Below are 23,211 nucleotides of genomic sequence, written 5' to 3'. Positions count from 1 at the left end.
GTGCAGATTTTGAACACACCCTGCCAGGTAAGGAAATAGAAGGGTGTGTCTCGTCTCTACCTGCCCTCAGGACAACACTCATTTTCCCATGCACTGCCACTCCCTAATTATCAACACAGGCAGGAAAAGAGTGGTTGCCATTTTCTCAAATGGTTGTTATGAGGAAGACAAAATAGTTGTTTGATGTTAACCTCACCGAGCGCCATACTGAATAATCTCTGGTTAAAGACGTTTCGGCTGAAACTGCTGCAGTATACGCTGTTTGATTAAAAAAAACCTGTTCTGAAATGCAGTTTGTTTTTTTGGCTAAAAGTCATCATGTTATATAACAGCTTTCTCTTACAGTTGCAATGTTGTCGTGACGTTCACAACACTCGAATGAATGATATTCTGATAATGATAAGAGGACTACAGTTTCACCACAATCTCATGTGGGAGATCTGAACAGGTGGTCTCTTAGCAACAATGTGCTATTATTCTCATGTGTTTCTGTCATATCATTGTGCTAAAAGACTTACAGTTGGTGAAGGGCGGGAGAAGGCGAGTGAGGAAAAGCCATGGATTTAGTTTCGGACCAAGATAAAAGGGAGATGTTGAACCTGTCGTAAATGAAGAGAAATGCTTCATAAAAAGTCCATAAGGGATCCAGTGTAAACGGGCCTGTCCGCAGTGTATACAGTGCTGTGTGGTCATGCATTGAGATGTCGTCTGGAGTCACTTGCATGATTACGCCATCCATCACTTTATTTACCTTTTCTCTTGCGGTATATCACATCAGTCGCCACTTGCCTTATAATATGTGATTTAATGGAGTTTTAAATGACTTCAGCTCTTCAACATCTGCCTCCAGAATATAGTGTTTCTACAAGTTTATGCCTGCTGGTGCCTGGGGCTTTGAACAGATTGCATTATGCACTGCAGTAGATATCATAACATTCATTGCCTTTGAAACAGCAGATTTGTTCCCTGTGCATTTGACTGCGATGCAGAGAGAGGACTATTGCTCCACACACCCACCTTCTCTGCACGTCTGGGGGCGGATGGTTTAGAGACATTCTCTCTTTTCTTTTACTCGTTGCTTTTTCAAGGACTGAGACTGGAGATGCTCAGTGCTAAAAAATAGGCTACACTGTATTGACGAAAAAGAAGCTTCAGCCATACTGATGGAAAAATATTCTTATTAAGTGACCTTAACATTGCGATCTTCCAGAATATTACTTATCCGTCACAAGAGCAGCATATATAAGAGCGGTCTTTTGTCTTCATAGAAAGACTTAAAATGCTTTATTGTGGGGGTGGATCAGAGAAGGAGATGAAGAAAAGGAAGCATAGATGGAGACATTCCACATCCTTGTTGAAATAGTCCCTAATTACTGTGCAGGATAAAGCTGTAATTACAAGGACTGAAAGAGACACACAGAAGCAGAGACAGAACATTTCAGTTAGTACTGTGGCATTGGACAATGGCCTTACATTTAAGGGGTCATGGGCTACAGTTAACATGCCTGTGGCTAGCTAGAGCTCTGTGGCAGATGCTGCTACATTCAGTAGCATTGGCCTCACTCCACCCACCCAGCTAGCAGAGCCCCAAACCCCAGTGTTTCTCTGGGACCCAGACAGTCATGCTATCCAGAAATAATTCAGGTTGCCACATGGTTTAAATGATTACTTTTGACATTAACATTATTGAAACTTCACCATTGCGATGTAAAGTGATTCAACCGAGACACATTGCCATGGCATTCTCTGTACTCTTAGTTGATTTTCAAGATGCATTAACATTTTTCTATCAAAATGATATTCCTGCTCCTAATTATAGCAGGATGTACCGTCTTTGTCACAATTTAAATTGAGTGAGCCCTTAGAGATGTAGATTTGGGACACTTGAATAGGAAATATAAATTTATTTATTTGGTGTTTACATTTTTTATTCGCTTGACACATGGTTTTCTGTCAATGTAGGGCTGTGTTGAAATCTGAATGTTGAGAGGAAGAGGTCAGCAAGGGGACCCTCACACATAAATTATTCATAAACTCCCTTCCTCAAAGCTTTAAAGCAGAAATGCTAAATGTGAATTGTCTGATGTGCTCTTTATCTCCTCATTGCCGATGTGCATTTTGTCTTCACTTGATGGACATTTGCAGGAACAGCAATCTCTGCTCACTGTTTATTGCCTTCCTGCTTTTGAGCTGAGTCTTTCGCAACTGAAATGAACAATATTATGAGGGATTCAGAGTAATGCATTTGTATCCTCTGCCAAAATGAAAGGGTGTTTTGCTGGTCAAAGAAATAAAGCTAGCAAATAACTCTGGGTCTTGGTTGCTGTGGTAACCAGTGCGTGTGTTGGGTTAGTTGAGTGGCTGATGCCTAGCTGAGTGTGGGGTTACACTGGCTGCAGATGACAGCAAAGCAAACAAACACAACAAATAGTACTGTTTCTGGCGAGCACATGGTTTGTCGTGCACTGGCAGCAGGAGACACTGCAGTATAAAGGTAGGGTCAGTACAGAGAACCTGTGAGAGGTCACTTCATTTTTGTTCTCCTCCCCAACAGGCCTCAGGTCACAACTTTTCGATTTATAAAAGCCAAAGCGTACAAAATACTTTGCAAGGTTATGCAGTAGGCACCACTAACATGACTAGGCATTTAACCTCTTCCACATGACGTGGCATGCATTGTTTTCATGTTGCTGACATTGTAAGTTTGCAGATAAAGCACACACACGAACAGCTAATATTTGCAACTTAACTTAAGTATCTCTCTCTTCACACATGCCACACCGTTCAGATAACAAGGTGTGTTTGCATGACAGAGAAAAGAAAGAGCATGGGAGTGTCCATTGATACATTTTAGTAAGAGGGGATTAAAGATTTGTGATGATTCAGATGCATCCTTTTGCTTGGATCCAACAGTTGAACCGCCTCGGTTAGCATAGCTCTTGTCTGAAATGTGTAGCATATGACTCATGACTGAGTGTTATTGAATAAGCAGAATCTATTTCCCTTTTTTATATTGTTTCTTCATATTTGCAAAAACAACATAATTACAGAAAGTGCAGAAGATCACAGTTGATAAAACAAATCTTTTCACCAAGTTATTTTCTCAACTCTAAAGAGATTAAACAAGTTCCCCCTGATCCAATGAGAAAGCTGTTTTCAAATACTTTGCTAAGATTAAACAAAACAGGACGGTCCAATTAACATGACTCGTTAGGAATATCATTCATTAGCGTCATTTGCAAGATATAAGCAACTTATCTTTAACATACTGTAGGAGCATGTGCTGTAACTGTCAGTATGTGCTGCATGAACAGGCGAAAGGTTGCCTAGCCCGAAGTGCATTTAGAAACATCTTTGGATCCCCGTCTGTGTTTGACATGAACAATGTGCAATATTATACGTTTAACTCCTCTATAACAAAAGAACACAAGAGCTGCTCTAAAACTATGCAGAACTCTCTGATCACACGACGATTAACAGCTTGTGCTCCACAACACAACTCAGAAATGAGTAAGGAAGCAAATATTCACGTGGTATTCTTGGATTTGGTTATTGTCCTAACTTCCACTGAAAGCACATGGTGTGCCCACTGCAGTATTAGTAGGGCTTTAGGTATGCAAGAAGGATACACTTCTTTGTATCTACTCCGAGTGTATACCTGGACTTTGCTCTGAAATAAGCGTGTGACAGTGTTTCTTTTGTATAGATGTCTTAGAAAGCTCTCTAACCTGTCTTTTAGCTGTATTGCAGTAAGTTGGCTTTATTCCATTCACTGCAGCGATTTTTAGCCCCCTCAATTCCACATACCTTGTGTGGTACCCTCAAAAACCTCAATGCCACTACAATGCAGGGAAGTGGTGTTGATCTATAAATGTAAGATTTAACACAAGTTTGCCACATATCCCTATAAGGAAATGTAATAGACTTGAGTTTATTTTGCACGCTAAATTAAATTAGCATTCTTCTGGCGAAATCTTATTAGATTTGTTGGAATGCAACATGTTACTAGTGGCTGTTGTTGTCCAATATACTGTAGCAAAGAAGTCTGACATTCCCTGTTGTGATAGCAGGAGAAATAGTCTAAAAATGTGAAACATATGCGATAGAAGCCTTGGTACCAGATCTCATGGGAGAGTAACCCACTTGACAAAATACACATGCATACTCCCCAAAATATCTGTTTTTTCAGCAACCTAAAAAGTTTATTTAAAATACACTTTATGCAGATATATATTTAACTCATAGTTTGATAATGATAACAGTCAGTTTCTATAGTCTTTTCACTGTTCTCTCATCTTTAAAGCCACATTTAAATGAGAATCACAGAAAACAGTCCCTACTCATTGTTAAATTGATGCTACTTTTTCTAATTCTGATGCATGGTCTTTAAGGCAGTGCTATATATTTTTGACAAGCTGATCTTAGTACAATGACAGCAACCCAAGTTAAGTTGAAGAGAGGAAAGGTTTTGAGGGTTGCGATGTGGTTTAAAACCCAAACCACATACACTAATTCAGTCGGTCTACTGCAGCAAAGTCCAAATAAATTGCACTAAGCTGTTGCCAATAACTTTGGAATCGACTGACCTACACAGTGAGCTAGATGCAGAGCCATAGATTTGTAATGTGTACCCATGTATTCCCCCAAGGAAAAACCCAGTGGCTTTGAGTTTAGCTTTATTTAATTGTAATTTACATTTATCTTGCACTTGTTTGCATATATGGCAAAATTAATTATTAAAACTGTTTACTGGAGTAAAATATAAACATGTTAACTAGCTATTACCCTGGCTTGCTGTGTTTATTTTAAGTAAACATTCCACAAGCATTGCCGCTAGCTTTATACTTTAGCTTTACATAATGAAAGCAAGATATTGCATAGCAGGGGCTAGGGGTTCCCCTGGGAAAGGTGGTGGACCCTCAGATGCACACGTGTCCCTTTCTTGTCCGTCTTTGTTTACCAGACAGGAGATTACACAGCAACCTGGCTCTTTACTCTTGACACAGTATGCTAAAGGTCACATCTGTCATGAGACTCATCATTGCCTCATAGTGTTAGTAATTAGGGAAATAATACTATATTTGCAGTTGTCACAAATCCATAGACATTATCCTCTTTACCTTCCTCCCTGATAACATTCGGCTCCGTCACCTCTTCTACAGTGCTCCCATTAGTACGGGGTTTTTATCATGGGCATGTTTCATGCCAGAGGCTGGTTGCCATGTAGAAGAGGAGGAAGGAGCAAGGGGAGGGTGCGAAGGAACAGATGATGATGATGATGATGGCATTCTGGCTTCTGATTGTGTGTAATTCCCCCTCGTTCTAATCAGTATGTGTTACATTGAAATTACCCTCTTTGCATATCATTACTGCATTTTGTGTGTGATGATACAGAATGGGCGAAGATGGATTGATAACCCATAGTCAAAATCGTGAAACTATTCCCATGTACTAACATGGTTCCTTACTTCCAAGATGAGAAAATAATTGTATTCCTGTGTTTTCCCTTATCTGCAGCCTCAATGCTCATGCTCCTGAACTCTCCATATTACTCAACTCACAGCACAACTTGATGTGAAACAGATTTGATTCATTTTGTAGACATTTCTTTGTCCCTATTTTTGTCCTGAGTATTGATAATGAATTAATTCAGTCCTTGAGCAGAACGCAACATGGACAGCTTTTCTTTCCACAGTAAAAATAAATAATTACACTTTAGCCGGGACGTTTTCTCATTTAATTATATCTTCATTGAAAGATGATATAGAGGAGTATTGGATGGGAAGGGATGTACAGCACATAATTACTTCTACATCCTTGCTCGTAATTCTTGAAATATTCCTTCCTCGCAATTTTCTACTCAATCACTTTGTTGATCCCTCTTTCCCTTTCAGTCTTTCTCTCAGTCTCTCTCTCTCTCTCCATGTCACACAACTTAAAGTGCCTCTTGGCCCAATTTCCCAATTAGCTGCCACAATTAGGGTAACAATGTAGTACAAGAGAACTGGGATGACACATTTAGCAACAATGGGAAGAGATGAGATGTTCCCTCTTCTCTACCCCTTATGTCACTGCAATGTATGGGCCTATTTTATGTGTGGCTAACATAGACTGTATATATAAATGGACGTAGTGTCCGTGACGTCACCCATAGGATTCTGCAGAGTTGCCGTGAAGCCCTTAGTAGGCGGAGTCGGCCACTAACGGCTCGACTGTGACGTCAGTCTAATCCCGCCTGCTCCAAATAAGGGCAAAGAGGCGGAGCCTAGGCGGGACCTGCTGCCTCCGAACTGGAAGTAAACAGAGCTAGCTCAGGCTAAGAAGCTAAGCTAACATGAAATACATGCATACCAAGTTACTGCAAACAGTGTAGTTCCCCTATATAAACGTTACATTCATAATCAAATGAGACAATCTGCAAGAGAATTAGCTATATGTTGTTATTCTTAATGCTTGTCATTCACACGTTGAGAAAAGACGGACTCCACCGCCCGGACCTAACGGAGCCGCAGTGGGCTAGCTCCGTTAGCTCCGGCGGCCACCACTGGGATAATTGGGTCCCCTATTAACATTTGCTCCCGTTTAGCATTATGGGCGTCATAGCCATAGACTATAAAAGTCTTACCCAAGGCTGAATCATAAACTAAAATGTATATGTATGCATAAAGGGTTACGTCCTTAGCTGGCTAATAAGTAACAAGCTAAGCTACCAAGCACACAAACACCTGCGAACGGGGTTAACATGTATAATATTATCATTTTAGACTTCTTGGAAGTTCTGTTAGTACATTCAAGCGCACAGCACGACATTTTAATTGTCTGGTATTTGTAACAATATTCCCTAAAAGGCACAATCACCACGAACACGGCTAATAAAGAGTCAAGTACAGTACTATGACTAACTAACGTTGTAGCCTCTATGGTTGTAGCCTAGCAGAGTGGACAAGTTGCTGTTAGCTGACAGTGAGGCATGTACGTGTCCATCAACGTGACCACGCCCTAATTTATGCAAAAACTTGAAGACCTAATATAAATAAAAGGGTCGTGTTAGAAAACAATTCACTCACAGATTCATAATCATGAAGGTGGAATCTAACTATATCGATAATAATATGTATTGCATCCATGGGTAGAAACATGTTTTGTTCTGCTGTAAAGTTGGGCATTTTAACATGGGGGTCTATGGAAATTGCTCCTTTCTGCAGCCAGTCCCTAGCGGCCCATGTATGAACTGCAGTGTGTGGCACTTCCGTATTGGCTTCCCGGCTGTTCCCCAGAGTTTGCCGCTTGGTGGCTAATCATCAAAGTCGTTATGTTCAATAACTTCATAAATGTATGCATTTATTCAGTATGTGGAAGTAAGGCGGCTGGGCCTGTGTCAGCTACCTTTGGCCTCCTCAGTGGGAGAGTGTGCCGTAATGATGCTGCACAGGGCTTTGCTTTGTTATGTAATCCTCCCACCACCAAACATCACCACTCTTTATTATGAAGACTTGTATTAATGTAGGAGTGTGCACAAGTACACGCTGATGTGTGTGTGTGTGCGTGCGTGTGTGACCCTATCCTCTACGTCTACGAGATGCACTTCACATCAAAATAAGGCGAGAGCGGGGATACCTTTTTTTTATACGAGTACCGTGTGCTTAAAGGAGGGATTCTCCCCAATTATGCTCCTTTCGTCTGGTATATTAGACTAGGGCCTGACAGTAAATAAAGGGAGCTGATTTTAACTGTGAGAATACTTTAAACTACTCATTCCACCATCTTTTCATGGTAGCTTTGGAATATGTTTATGTAAAAACAATACGCTGACATGGTGCCCTCCTGCTGAAAGCAATCAGCTCTGTATTCAAGAGACTGCAGTATAAATATGCTCTTTTTTTTAAGAACATTTCTCACCGTGTTCCTAATAGCTGCTGAGCCACTGCAGAGACTTCCTGAGAATCCGTTTTTCGCTTGAGGGCTAGAACCAGTTAACAGACAGGAACTTATAACAAGGAGGATGATGACCTCTAAGTTCAGCCGACCAATATCCATGAAAACCCGAACCTCTTTTTGCTCACTCTTGTTTTTTTCTGCCACAACTACCAGAATATAAAACCATTTTATACACAATTTCCACAAGTCAGTATGCTTCTTAAAGTGAACCAACTATGGCAACACATTTCTAAAAGGGTTAAGATATATTAAATGGGCAACTATTTGGATATTTGGATTATCATGTTTTAAAGGTCCCCTATTATACTGTTTTTCATCAATATATTATAGTTCTCAGATATATACAAACATGTCTCTGAAGTGCTCCAAACACCAAACAGATCATTGTAGCATCCCATAAACCCCTCTGTTTCAGGCCTTTTTCAAAAGTGCTGATTCTGTGTCTGTTACTTTAGATGAAAATAAAGAGCCACTCCCCTCTGAGAGATATTTGGTCAAAAAGAACACCCCAGTACTTTTCCCACTTTAGTTCCGATATAGTTCCGAAATGTCGCGTTCACGCCAAAAAGAGCCGGAACTAAAATGAGTTAATCAGAACCATTTTTACCCCCTTTTTTTTTTCCCGCTAGAGAGCAGGGACTTTCGTAGGAGAAAAAGGTTCCTATTTCTGCTTGGCTGGGCGGAATGCAAACCACGCCCCGTAAAACTCCAAAAAGTTTTGTGAAGCCGCCATTTTACTATATTTATTATCCTCGCATTAGCATTATTAGCATTAGCCCAGCGCACAAACGCTGAGAGACTAACTTAAGGCAACACAAAATAAAACATGGGAGCGGTGGAGATGAGGAGGTGTCGGCGTTCTGGCGATTTACTCAGAAGGCTTCAGTAGAAGCTGCTGGGAGTCCCAGCAGCTTCTACTGAAGCCAGTCCCCAACTCCGGGGACATCCGGCCGGGGACTTCAGGTGGCAGTATACGCCGTGAAGTTGTTTGCAGCCTGCCAGTAAACCCAAAGCAGAAGAAGAAGAAGTGACGTCAGCGGCTTCATTTGCCTAATCCTTATTCCTTCCCCATGAACTTATTCCGGTGTGAACGCGATCTGTACTTAGTTCATGAGAACTAAAGAGTTCTCATGAACCTTTGTGGGAAAAGTACTGCGGTGTGAATGCGCCTAATGGTACTCTAGGAGGAGATTCAGGTGATAAGGTGGGCGGGTGTTACCTGGTTGGTTATTGGCTAATGGTTACACAAACTGTGAAAAAGTGAGCGAATCTTTTTTCCTGAAACGTTCAGAATCTCTTTACACAGAGGGGTCACATATTTATGTATAAAAGACGTGAAAAAGTGGATTTTGCATAATAGGTGACCTTTAAGTCAAAAGGACAAACATGTTTGATTAACCTTATCAAATGTCTGAACGTTGTTGTGTGGTATGAAATAGATCTATAAATCCATACTTATACATAATGTAAAAGTGTATACCCTTTTTCGTGTTCAGGCTGTGTTGTAGTTAGTCGTAAATGACCAGAGCTTTTTACATCGTGTCCCGTTTTATGGAATCAAGTTTTGTTGCAATAGCTTCAGATGAAAGTTCAGTCACGCAGAAGTGTATGAAGTTACTGTTGGTAATGAAAATATCTGCGTTTATGTCTGACTCACTTGTATTTCTACTGTAGGTGGGCTTTGGTGCATTTAAGCCAGTTAAACTTTGACTCCTGTTGGGATACACGTCGCAGCAAGTGCACACAAACACATATAACATCCTATCTACATCTTGGCACTCAACAATGCTGAGGCTTGACTGAAGATAAAAGGCATATGATTTTTAGGATGAGCTGCCAGGGTTGTTTCAGGTTAACACTGCCATATTATTCTGCCACAGCATGAATTTATGCTGGAAGTAGATTATGAAGTGTTCTCTTGCTGTATTGATGGCCTGTGTCTGCTGCTGCTGCTGCAGTGTTGTGGTTGTCTCTCTGTCCCCTGGCTGTTCCTGACTGGCTGACTGGGGACCAGCTAATTGGAGGAAGCCCTGGAGGAGCACAGGAGGAGCGAGGATAGCTAGAGGAGAAGTAGAGGAAACGATGATGGTGGGAGACGTCAGGCATCATGCATTCTCTGAATATACGACTTTGTCTACAGTGTAGTATGATACGGTATCTCGAGAGTAATGCAGCATATTGCTGACATGACACAAACTCTGCTCATAATCTAGCTATATTGACAATTTAAGGGTTTATTTTAAGATACTTGCATTATATAAAGATATCTAATGTTAGAAATTCAAGTAGGACCAGGAAATGTATATTAAATCAATATTGTGATTTAAGATTAGATATTGTCTTAGATTTTGGATATCGTATTAACTTATTCAATCAATGTGTATTTACATAGCCCAATATAACAAATGTTACATTTGTCTCAGTGGACTTCACAGTTTGTACAGAATATCAGTATGGCAATACGACACCCTCTGTCCTTAGACCCTCACATCGTACAAGGAAACACTTCCAGAGAAAAACCACAGTTTAAAGGGGAAAATGGGAGAAACCTCAGGGAGAGCAACAGAGGAGGGATCCCTCTCCTAGGACGGACAGACGTGCAATAGATGCCGTGTGTAAATCGAAGAGATAATACATTTTACAGCACTCCTACAATAATACATTATGATTTCCTTTACCCACTTACACACTATCTCACACTATCTCACATTAATGATGTATACTGTTATTTATCAAACATATCATGGTATAAATATAAAGAAAGCACCAACAATCAACCTATAACAATATTGTTGCAATATTGATATCCAGGTATTTGACCATAGGTTTTGTAATATTCAATTTTCTCTATATTGCCCAGACTCATTTGAAGCCTCGATGCTAATGAATGATGCCAACAGCTCCATATTAAGCTCAGTAAAATATAAACTGCTCTGTCCTTTTGCAGCCTTAATGAGCTTTTATGTCCATCATCTCATGCTCTCTAGGCTAACTACATGCGTCCCTGTCAATGTACATGTCACTTCTTATTCCAAGAGTATCTCGCCTACTCCCCTGCCGCCACCATTAACTCCAGCCCCTCCCCCTTCATCCCACCCAGAGCAATTCTCACAACAAGTGGCAGGATGTAAGTGGAGGAAGGCATTCCTGTGCTCACTCCCATTTAAGACAACTGTTAGGGTGTCCACATACTCTGTCAATGGCTGTGTATCTGTGCAAGAAAGATGTTGTGCAACTGAAGGAGGTTTCTGTATGTTGGAGGGAGAAAGGGAGTCATGAAGTTCATCTGGGAGACAATGAATAGAGCTAGGTGTGAGTCTGTCTTCATGCCCTTGACCTCGCCTTGCTGATAAGTGAAACCTCCGCCGCCCATTTATCTCTTGTTTTCTCTTTCAGACTATCATGGAGCAGTTCAACCCCTGCTTACGGAACTTCGTTGCCATGGGGAAGAACTATGAGAAGGCCCTTGCCAGTAAGTCCTTTTTGTCTCATTTATTTTCACCGTGCTCTCTGTTCACTGTTCACTGCAGGTTTAGGCACATGGCCAAGCCAGCACTCTTTCTCCTATTACCATCTATCTATCTATCTATCTATCTATCTATCTATCTATCTATCTATCTATCTATCTATCTATCTATCTATCTATCTATCTATCTATCTATCTATCTATCTATCTATCTATCTATCTATCTATCTATCTATCTATCTATCTATCTATCTATCTATCTATCTATCTATCTATCTATCTATCTATCTATTTGTCTTTCTAAAAAAATGACAGTACAATAAACCTATGTCAAATAGGTATGCATTATCATTTGGTGCATGTGAAAAACAGTACTGTAAGGATAGCTCTCTGTCAAAACACTACATTTACTAATGAAAATATGTGGATATACGTTTGTCGCACACAAATCACTTTTGCATTATTATTATTCTTTTTATTTTTTATTTTTTTAATCAGAGTTTTTACTGTCCTCTGTCTTGAGACAAACTCTCCCCCAAAACGCCCCTCAACCTTAATACAGTCTGAACCCCCCCTCAGTCCAACTAATAAGCAATTAGTATGCCCCCCACCCCCCCTAAGCCTGTGCTTCTCTCTGCTGACACTCACAATAACTAATCCTGGTCTTGGTGTAGGTAGGAAACAGACTGGTAGGGTCTCACTGAGCCATTAAAGACCCACTTTGCAGGATTGGCTCCACACAAGGGACTAAGAGGCTGATTTGCGGGGGCGATGGTTGGGAGCACACACTTCTATCCATATGGTGCAATCGCTGAAATTATTAAACACCAGAAATGCCAAAAGGGTTTCAGTGTAGGCCTGCTAGATCTAGATATGGACATGTTCCAGATTTCCCTACACAGCCGTAAGTCTCTAAATCTCACAGCATTTGGTAAGTGTAAAAGCAACAGATGTATACAACTGAGTGAGTCCAAATGCTCACTAAACACAGCCTGGAGTTATTATGCAAGTCCCCCAACAGATGCAAGTAGAGCAAATGATTGTTGTCCTGATTAAGGGATGTGTGCTTCTCCCACCTCTTCTATAGCGTGAAGTATACAGTAAGTGATAGATCAGTAGCTCTGAGATGAATCCCTCCCCTCTCAATTGTCTATCTGCGTTACAATCAGAGAACCAGTAATCTTCTCCGTCTGTCCCCTCAAACATTTCATTAGACAGAAGTAAAATATCCGTATAGATCCAGCTTATCTACTCATCCACCCTTCAGCAGCCCACTCACACTCTCTCTCACACACTGCTGCAGCAGCAGATTCAGGCAAGAAGAAAGAATGTGTTGCTTGGAGATCACTTTGAAAATGTGCCTTAGCTCCTACCATCCTACTCGCACAATCCCCCAACTGCACATGTGCGAACTTGCATGCGCATACACGCACACTCACGCACGCCTTTCACAAAGCAAGCAGGAGGTCTGTTTGGTATAATGATGAGAAATTAGGCGTGATGCTCTAGAGGCCCTGCTCTCAGTTCTCAGGTGTTCCCCCAGCGAGAGGGAGGAAGGAGGAAATGCACACCATCTACTGCAGTTGACTCAGCTGTAATTGGGATTAGCATTTGCATATGTCCCTCTGCCTGGGAGCAGAGCTGGAGGCTTCCAGCCTGGGAGTCTTCCTCTATCACAAGGCTGCATCTGTCTGCTAGAATTAGTCTGTTCCTGCCAGGCTATTGTTGTAAATGTGTCTCTCACCTGGCAGCTGTCTGCAATCACGGGGCACATCTGTCACTTGGACCGCTGTTGAATTCACCTCTGGAAGCAGCGGCCATTATTCACTGGAGATGGGCCGATTGGCAGGCAGGGCAGAAATCACTGGAAACAGACTCTGGCCTGCGTGACCTTTGTTGGCCAGCACAGCAGCAGTTGGAATAATAGGGGCTGAGGTGGATATTGATCTGAGCTAACAAGAGTATTCTTGATTTTTGTTTATTTGGCGAGAGAGCAGAGGAGATATGGTTGAAGATTAGGATTAACCTCACTGGTTGTTTTTGTGTTCCCTGAAGATCTAGAGCAAAGGTCTAGGGTGTTCATGTTGTGGCGTGTCTATACACGTGTTCTAGAGACTGGACTCTTGTTTACACTAGTGACTAAACAGAGCAATTAGATAACCCCGTTACATTATAAAGGCAAGTCGATTAACATTATAACAGCTTTCATCAATCTTAGACCTCCTTTCCCTCCCCCCTTGCAGTGTCGCCACAATTCAGCATCCAGCGTGGCAGAGGCACATCGCAGCAGTTGAAGCCTTTTCTACAGGTGTAACCTTTATCCATCCAATAATAAACAGTATCCCCAAGTCATTGTGCCACCCTGCTGTCCATTATTAAGAAATATTGACAGATAAATAAATAAATGGATTGGTAGATGGAGAGTGCAAGTGGTGGTAAACAGCATGTGGGCTACAGCGTGACATTTCAAAATTCCTTGGTGGGACAACAATGTTTTCTCACAGCTATTGGCTTGCAAATATTGTTTTTTTACGGGAAAAAAAGCACAAATTGATTCAAATCATCAGATAACATAACGTTAAACACGCTTAAGCAAGTATCTCACTTTAAAGTATAGTACTACATCATAGATGTAACAATGGACAAAAAGTGTGTCCTGTTGTTTTCTGGAAAAGTAATTCTGAGCAACATTAATTCTGGCTCTACTGAATATATAGGTGAAATGGCATATACCTAGTGCCAAAAAACCCTATTAAATAATCAACTATCTTACATACATTTTGTGGTCATAATAAAGCAACTTTTTGATAATAACCTCCTTTACTTGTAACGCTAAGCCATAAACAAAATGCATTTTGGTGCTCGTGTTGCATCTCCATCAAGCACAGATTATCTGTCTGAAATGTCCTCATTGTAATTTCCTCTTTGCAATCAAGCACGCAGAATGCCAGCAAGATGATGTTCAGTAATTACTTAGCAACATCAGTGTTGCTTATTATCTTGTGGCCAGAAGCTGTGATTCACTGCTTGAAAAACACCTGAGTAAAACCAGAAGTAAAAGGAAAGGGTGTAAATGTTTCCGCGTCACTGACCAGACTGCTGACGTCATTGTTGACACAAAGCTAAGATGTATTACAGTTTGTCCTTTCCAAATTTGAAGAGGCACTCTGCACTGTTACTTTAAGCTGTGTTACTTATCCTACTTTCTTTTTGTTCTTGCTTCTCTTTGTCTCTAGATGTGACGTTTGCGGCCAAAGGCTACTTTGATGCTCTGGTGAGAATGGGTGAACTTGCCAGTGAAAGTCAAGGATCCAAAGATTTGGGTAAGTGACAGATACCTGATGACCAGCTTCTCTTTCTGCGATTTCTCTCCTTTTCTTTCTTTTTGTTGGCCACACCGGCCTACAACAGCAGCATCAGTTATTCACACGCACATACAAGGACTCACAAACACACACACAATCTAACATCAGCTTTAGGGGTATCAGTTCATCTGATTGTATCCTAGAAAAAGTAACTGTCAGAGGAAGAAAAAGGTAGCAATAATAAATGGAGTACAGTCAACACAATGAGCTCGTAGCTGAACATCATTTATTTAATAATGGTAGGGACTATTACATTACATTGCATTTAGCTGACGCTTTTATCCAAAGTGACTTACAATAGTTCGACCAACAAAATACAAACTTGAAGAAAACAGAATCATATAAGTACATCAGGTTTCATAGAGAAAAAACATTTCAAGTGCTACTCAACTGGCTTTAGATAAGCCAGCCCTTTATTAGTATATAAGTGCTTTGTTAATAAATCTATCGCTCGAAGTGGAGTCGAAAGAGATGAGTTTTCAGTCTGCGCCGGAAGGTGTGTAAGCTATCTGCTGTCCTGATGTCAATGGGGAGCTCATTCTACCATTTTGGAGCCAGGATAGCAAACCCATGTGTTTTTGCTGATGGGAACTTGGGTCCCCTTCGCAGCGAGGGTGCAGCGAGCCGTTTGGTTGATGCAGAGCGGAGTGCACGTGCTGGGGTGTACGGTTTAACCATGTCCTGGATGTACGAAGGGCCAGATCCATTCGCAGCATGGTACGCAAGTACCATTGTCTTGAAGTGGATTCTAGCAGTTATCGGAAGCCAGTGGAGGGAGCGGAGGAGCGGAGTGGTGTGGGAGAATTTAGGAAGGTTGAAGACCAGACGAGCCGCTGCATTCTGGATGAGCTGCAGAGGTCGGATGGCACATACAGGTAGACCAGCCAGGAGGGAGTTACAGTAGTCTAGGCGTGAGATGACGAGAGCCTGGACCAGAACCTGCGTTGCTTTCTGGGTCAGCTGGGGATGCATCCTGGTAGGGACTATGGTAACACCTTTTCATCTGAGCTGACTGGAAAATACCTTTTTATGTGACAGGTTAGGAAGTTGTATTTATTCTGTCTACCAGATGTTGGAAGTGTTGCACCTCATGACATGTCGATAAACTGTGCCTCTTTGTGTGTTCTGGTTACAAACATGGAGGTCAATTGGCAACCAACACCTGGTCCTCTTACAGTGAGTTGTTTCCTAGGTGATGGCTGACTCTCAGTGTGTCCTTATTTGCTGTCACCAGCCCATGGGAAATCAGCTCTTGTTTGAAGAGATTTCCTTTGCGCTGATTGTGCTTTCAACTGCCTGATCTGTGTGGAAGTAGCTGTTGATTTGATGGGGCCTTTGTTGCTGTGGAGCTGAAATATATAGTTTGGGTTTCTTCCAGCCCAGCCAACAGGGATTCACATGAAAGTGCTCTCAGGATGTTTTATTCAGAACGCGGCCCCTCTCTTTCTCTCTTTATCTCTATATTTGTGAGGTTTTTCATTGATACAGCAGGTACTATACTCTGTGCCTCACTTGGGCTTTCCCCAGCCAAAATCCACAGTCACAAGCAGCTGATCTAATCTCTGCTTGCACCCCACAACACTGACTTAATAGCAAGGAGGTATTCTATAAAACACAAGTTATCTGAAAATGTGTGTTTACATTACTGTGTTTGCTGGTCCACCCGCACTCGTTGTTACTCATGTTGCCATGGCAATTTAGAAAATCGTGCGTGTGGAAGTATACACCTCTTTTGTCACAAGTGTATGAGAGAACTGAAAACTGATTTCATTTTCAAAAGCCGTGCCTGGATGGAGGAAGATCTGTGAGGGAGTGGATATTTAATATGACTCATCCTCTGTGTCTTTACATCCTTCTGTTTTCCTCTGTGTTCATTAGCTGAATCTCTCCGTGCAGTTGTAAATTGAAAAAGAAAGGTTGTGGTGTAGCTATAGATATAAGTCCCTGTTGTGTATTACCAGCCTCCAGCTAAATACACCAGCTACAGTACACCCGACATTCCTCTGCATGCAACCGTGTTTCCCAAGGGCGGGCTAAGGGTTGTTTTATTTTCCAGCCACCTGCTCTCAACTTTTCGGAGTCCCCACCCTGAGGTCGGCACCAGTGCCCTGACCTTCTGTCAAACCATGTGCAGGGATGAGTCCCAAAGAGTTTCCTGTTTAACTGATAGAGGACAGAAATATCCACATATTGGAGAGAGCTGGAGGGTAGCCAAACACAGCTCTTGTGCTAAAACACAGAATACAGATGCAAAGAAGTTGCTTAAATATATCAATAATATATTAAAGTAAGCGCTTTAAAATCTCTCTTTTTGAATTAATCTTGTTCAGATTGTATACGTATATCCTAAAATATGTTTTCACCTAAAGGTCACCTATTGTGCAAAATCCACTTTTTCATGTATTGTGTACATCAACATATGTCTCCTCTGTGGAAAGAGATTCTGAAAGTTTCAGGAAAAAGGATGCGCTGTCTTTTTGTCCTGATCCATTTATATAAAAACCTGTCTGAAAATGAGCTCATTTTGACCACTTTATGATGTTATAACAATTGTTTGGCTTGTGTAACCATTAGCCAATCACCAACCAAGGTGACCCCCACCCACCTTATCACCTGCATCTCCTCCTAGAGCACCATTGTGTTCTTTTTAACCTGTTAAGCCCTGAGCCTGTTTTTCAGGTTTCAGGCTCAAAAATGACATTCCCAGAACAAATGACCATAACTACACTTCTAAAAGGGGTAAATTATAATCTTTTTTCTCAAAGCAATGATTCACCTGTGAGTTGGATGTAGAAAAGTCAGAATCAATATAGATGTTTTTTATTTTCAAGTAAATTCACATTCATAGTTTGTTGAATGTTAAGAAACCCTCAGACGCTGTTTCTTGCAAGATGTTGCGGGAGCCCCCGGGGGTGGGCGCTCCCGGGGGCGGGTGCTCCCGGGCTTAACAGGTTAACCACATCTCTCAGAGGGGCGTGGGGAGTGGCTCCTTATTTTCATCTAAAGTAACAGACAGAGAATCAGCACTTTTGAAACAGGGCTGAAACAGAGGGGTTTATGGGATGCTACAGTGCATGATCTGTTTGGTACTTCACTTCAGAGACATGTTTTGTATATAATTGAGAACTATAATATATTGATGAAAAAGATTATAATATAGGGGACCCAAGATAAAGTAAGTACATTCCCATACCATTATGTCCGAATAGCTGAATTCCTCTGCATGTAATGTAAAATAAAAAAAGAACCCTAAGGGAAAAATGTAAAGCTTGGAAACAGGTATATCTTTTTGGTCTCAGGCATTGTTTGCTTGTCCCTTTTTATCTCCACCTGGTTCCGTTCAGATTTTGTTTGTATGCTCTCGATAACCTTACAGAGATGGACATAAGTGTAACTCAGGATTCAAAGCATTGTGCGGATAACCCAAGTGATGATAAACATTGCATCCAATACTTTCCACATCAGTCACATAATCAGTTGGCGTCAGGTTAAACAGGTTTGTTTAAAGAGCTATTGAGTTTGCTGGCTGATTATACTAAAAAGATAAACATTATTTTCAATGGCTTGTCTGTATTTGCGCATGCTCACACATTTATATGTGTTTTTGAGCTCTTCTTGCCCTCTTTAAAGCCTGTTAACTCCACAGAGCCTTAGTAAGAGACGGGCTGCAAATGGTCCCACCTACACATCCAAGAGTCGGCAGCTGCTCACCATCTCTTTCTTTCTCCTGTTTTTCACATGTAAACATTAGGCCTAAAGCAGGAAGTGCAATTACTTTTAGAAATAATGCTCTCTGTTGCTGTGTTCATCGACCAAACAACATGCATTATACCCTGGCTCGAGTCTTACTCATTCTTTTAGAACACAGTATGTTGCCACAGGAATGTCCCCTTGTGTGTATGTACTGTATGTGCATGCATGTGCTTATGCCTGTTATACTTACAGTACATAGTTGTGTGCATTTTCTGTCCTTGAATCTCCTGTTATTTCTAACAGTACGAGTGCTCTTTAATCCACTTGTGTATATCTCTGCCTTAAGAGACAGAGTCTCTCTCTTTCGCCAGCCCCACTCCCACACACTCCCTCCCACATATCCTCCTCTGTTTGGGCTAATCATCGCCTGTCACTTTGCCACCCACACACACACACATGCATGCACGCATACACACACACACACACACACACACACACACACACACACACACACACACACACACACACACACACACACACACACACACACACACACACACACACACACACACACACACACACACACACACACACACACACACACACCTGCCCTCCCTCCCTCTGTCTCTGTCATACTCCTCTTCTTTATCCCTTCTTGTGAAGTAGGAGTGAGCTTTCATTACAGTGACATGTGTGACTTTCCAACCCTTTTAGGGAAACAGGAATTTGGAATTTGTAAGACTGGATACGTTTACGATAATCGTAACCGACCAGCTTTGCTCCTTTTTGTTTTCTTTACTGATGTATCCCTCTGTTCTAAGAGGCTTGTTATTTATGACTAGAGTCATAAACTAAATAGGCACATCACAGGTTTGAAGTCCTCCTGAAATGACTAGTTCTTTCATTTCAGTCAGACAACTCACGTGTTCTTAATATGTTTATTATAAGCAGCATATAGTTTGAGTTTGGCGTCTAGTCTCGGGCATCATCACTCCACAGATTTACAAAGAACATTGAGTGATGATTAGATAACTATCCCCCGAGCCTACAGGTGGAAGCTGGGGTGGAGCTGGGGTGGTGGAGGGGCAGGCAAGCAGCAGCAACATGAAACACAGCAGCAGGAACATGAACGTAGCAAGCAGTGGCAGCAGCAGCATAAGCGAGGCAGAGGCAGGAAGACCTGGCAGCTTAAATAGAGCGGCATATTTAGGAGAATGTGTTTGGTTGGTTGTAAGAGGGACGAGGTGCGTCACGTGTTAATGTATCATTGGTGCTCGAGTTGACTGCCTGAACTAGCTCGCAGGCTTCGCCCCATTTATCCTCATTTCTAGAGCTACTTTATTTTTGTTGTAACTGACAGAAGTCCAACCAATCAGGTAACTATGGCACGCATGTCAGTTTAATCAGCTAGCATGCACCCAAGTGTTGTGTAGATTAAAGATAACCTTGTCTCAATAAATCACATTCAAATGTTTGTTTAACTTATAACATAGTTCATACCTTTTTTAGATGTGGACACAGCATTTACAATGCCTCAGCAGCCTTATGTGACAAGCTGATGTTATTGTATGACAGTTCTATTTTACAAACTCAGAAACAAACTTTAGTCACATTTTCACACGTAGACTTTTATATTCCAAACTACATTTTCTTCTTCAAATGGCTTAGCGTGGCTCTCAATTCTTGTTAGCAAACAGCAGAACAATAGCCTGGTAATCTGACCCATTGCATGCCTTGCTGCCCATCCACGTGCACCGTGGAGTACCGATCATGGCCTGCTGAGCTCACTGTAAAATCTTACCTTGTACAGTTGACTACAGATAGTTATTCTTTTCATGTTCAGACTGAGTCTTTAGTAAAAGTGACAGCACTGCATCATTGCCATGAGACCAATTGTATTTGAATATAACCTTTGACATACCTGAATATAAGTCACTAACAAATAGTGAAGAGGTTATGTATAATCAGCTGATGAAAATAGGGTTCTGGCTTGCTGGTATGGTAAGCCTGTCCTCAGGTGGAGTGGAGTGGAGAGCTACTCTGTGATTGGCTGGTTGTGCTTCTGTTTTACTAGATGGTGTTTCACTGTTGACTCTAACTGAACATTAGCCCAATGCTGGTGAATGTATGTAACACAGGAATGTATTTTATATTCGCTATCATCCTGTGATTTGGTTAACAATTGAAAATGCATTCCCTCTCGGGCCGTTTGGCTGATTATTCTGTTTTCAACAACCTGGACAGGAATGTGAAGTGCTTACAGTTCAGCCTCCCCAGCCAGAGGAAATCACATCAACCTCTGTAACCCTATTAATTGCCACATTTTAATAACACACATGTATGATTCAGCACAAAGACAAGTCTTTTGGGAAATTACCAGCACTAGAGAGACGGAAGAGATCATATTAACATGTACTTAAGCAATGGAAAGCTTAGGTTGCTGCTTGGAAAAAGTTTCAAGAAAAAAAAGGATCTCAGAGCCCACCCAGTAATTACCTGAGGAAAAATAAGGTCCTCACTGGGAAAATGAGTCTGCAAAGTGAGGTAGAATGATTGCCTTTTTTAGGGTAATCTTGTTAAAAGCAGAGGTAAGTGGTCGAAGTGTTAACTTTGAAATGCATTATTTGAATGAATACCCACAAGTACACATACTGTGTACACAGAGCTCTCTCTCTCTTCCTCTCTCTCTCTTCCTCTCTCTCTCTTCCTCTCTCTCTCTCTCTCTTTCTCTCTCTCTCTCTCTCTCTCTCTCTCTCTCTCTCTCTCTCTCCTCTCTCTCTCTCTCTCTCTCTCTCTCTCTCTCTCTCTCTCTCTCTCTCTCTCTCTCTCTCTCTCTCTCTCTCTCTCTCTCTCTCTCTCTCTCTCTCTCTCTCTCTCTCTCTCTTCAGTCTGGCCTACCTCTCTCCTCCTCCAGCACCTGCCCCTGTTTAAATGAGAGCAGAGGAGCTCTTTTCTTAGCTCTGTCCCAACATCCCAGGGGCTCCTGCTTTCTCCTGCTCTATTTCTGAGACTCGCACTGCATGATGGGAACCCAGTGGCCCCCCACACTCTCCATCTACACACATTCACGTTGCCCTTCATTTGTTCGTGGCAGGTACATGTGCTGAAGGTGAGCTTGGATACGGCTGGGATGGACATAGACAAAACTGTAATGAAATCTCTCTTTCTTTAGTGAAAGGAATTAAATCATTTATTTAATAATATAAGGCTTTGTAATGTGTTTTGCATATTGTTGTAACATGGGCGTTTTGACCTAAACTAATTCTCAGTGCAATAGTCTAGGTAGCAGCAGCACCGTTTTTGTTGTCCTTCCTCACTCGTGCATACCTTGATTGACCCTGGTATTTTAGGGCTAGATCAAATAACACACACACACACACACACACACACACACACACACACACACACACACACACACACACACACACACACACACACACACACACACACACATTCCTTCAAAGTCACTTAGCCCCTCCTTGAATCTCCATTCCTCAACAGGTAGATGCATGATTCTGCGTTTTGTCTTATTGCCTTCTCTTAATTTTAGAAGTCTCTGATTCACAGCTTTGGAAAAATATGGCATGCAAGTTTAATTCAGTTTCTTGTTTGTAACATTTAAGGTATCACTTGTTTTTGCTCCTCTCAAGAAATCTTCCCTATTGGGTTATTTGCCCTCAAACTAAATATGTTTCCTCTTTCATGTTGCACTTCCTTCACTTTTAACTTCATATTTTGAGTCTAAGGGAACTTTTTTTTTAAATTGGGAAGAACAACAACAAAAACATCCAGATCATTTTAAAGGGTTACACGCACAGGGGATTTATTTCCCTGTCCCTCTTACTTGGCTTTCTCCTTTGTCCCTCTGCGTTGCTCCTGGGTTGTAAGATGAGTCAAAGTGGCTTTAATTCATCATTTATACTTTCAGCGACTAGTTATAAATGTTTCCTGCAATTCTGCAATAATCTAAGTTTCTCTCAGGGACACACTGTAATGAAAATTCAAGTCATGGATTCTTTTTGTGGCTTTGCTCAGGTTTCCATGACCTTATTAGCCCTCCATTGTACAATAACATCTTGTTTCATATGTGAAGATTATAAAATATAAGCTTATATTTCAGTTGTCCTTGAACAACCAGCTATAGTTCCTGACCCCAGCAACATGATAAATACCAGCCAACAAATACACTCTGGACCAATCAGCAACTCTGAAAAAGTTATAATGCAGGTTAGCACATGCACCTATGCAGTGTTATTAGTTTATGCATAATAAGGAAAGGATGTATTGTAGTGCTGATGTTGTAAAATGAATCCAATGTTCTGCTCCACTTCTCAATTGTTTTTTTTGTCCATGAGGCTTTGAAAGCCATTCTGTGACTTAAGTTTCATGACATATTTTGTTGCTCATTATTAAAATAACTGTTACTGTATGCTTTATTTGTTAAAATGTCTAAGAAGGTAACACCTTTACAGCTACTTCAAGTGTACTCTTTCATCTTAGAATACCGAAAACCGGTCAAACCAGGTGGAACAGCGGCTTCAAAAGAGGCCAGGATTTAGCTCACTGATACCAGATGGTTTGGATTTGTTGCATCAGTCTTATCCAGTAGACAATGCACGGCAAGCTATCTTGTATTATAAATGCAAAGATTACTTGCAACAGTGCTGAGAGCCTACTTTAGTTTGACAGGCTAACACGATCACTGTTAAGCCTACATCATGGCCCAAAAGCATGACACCATTGCTGGAC

At 41.4% G+C, this 23,211-nt stretch overlaps 1 protein-coding gene across 1 annotated transcript in view; it reads left to right on the top strand.

The window, feature by feature from the left end:
• The window catches only part of LOC117548550 (brain-specific angiogenesis inhibitor 1-associated protein 2-like), a 55,053-nt gene that overhangs the window by 6,715 nt on the left and 25,127 nt on the right, over positions 1-23,211 (top strand). Inside the window, 2 exon segments of the mRNA XM_034219916.1 lie at positions 11,335-11,410; positions 14,641-14,727. Coding sequence (XP_034075807.1) covers positions 11,335-11,410; positions 14,641-14,727 — 163 coding nt within the window.

Source organism: Gymnodraco acuticeps, unplaced genomic scaffold, assembly GCF_902827175.1.
Source record: "Gymnodraco acuticeps unplaced genomic scaffold, fGymAcu1.1, whole genome shotgun sequence".
NCBI classification, from domain to species: Eukaryota; Metazoa; Chordata; class Actinopteri; order Perciformes; family Bathydraconidae; genus Gymnodraco; species Gymnodraco acuticeps.
Note: the sequence above shows the minus strand (reverse complement) of the source record. Positions and strands in the feature narration are given on the sequence as shown.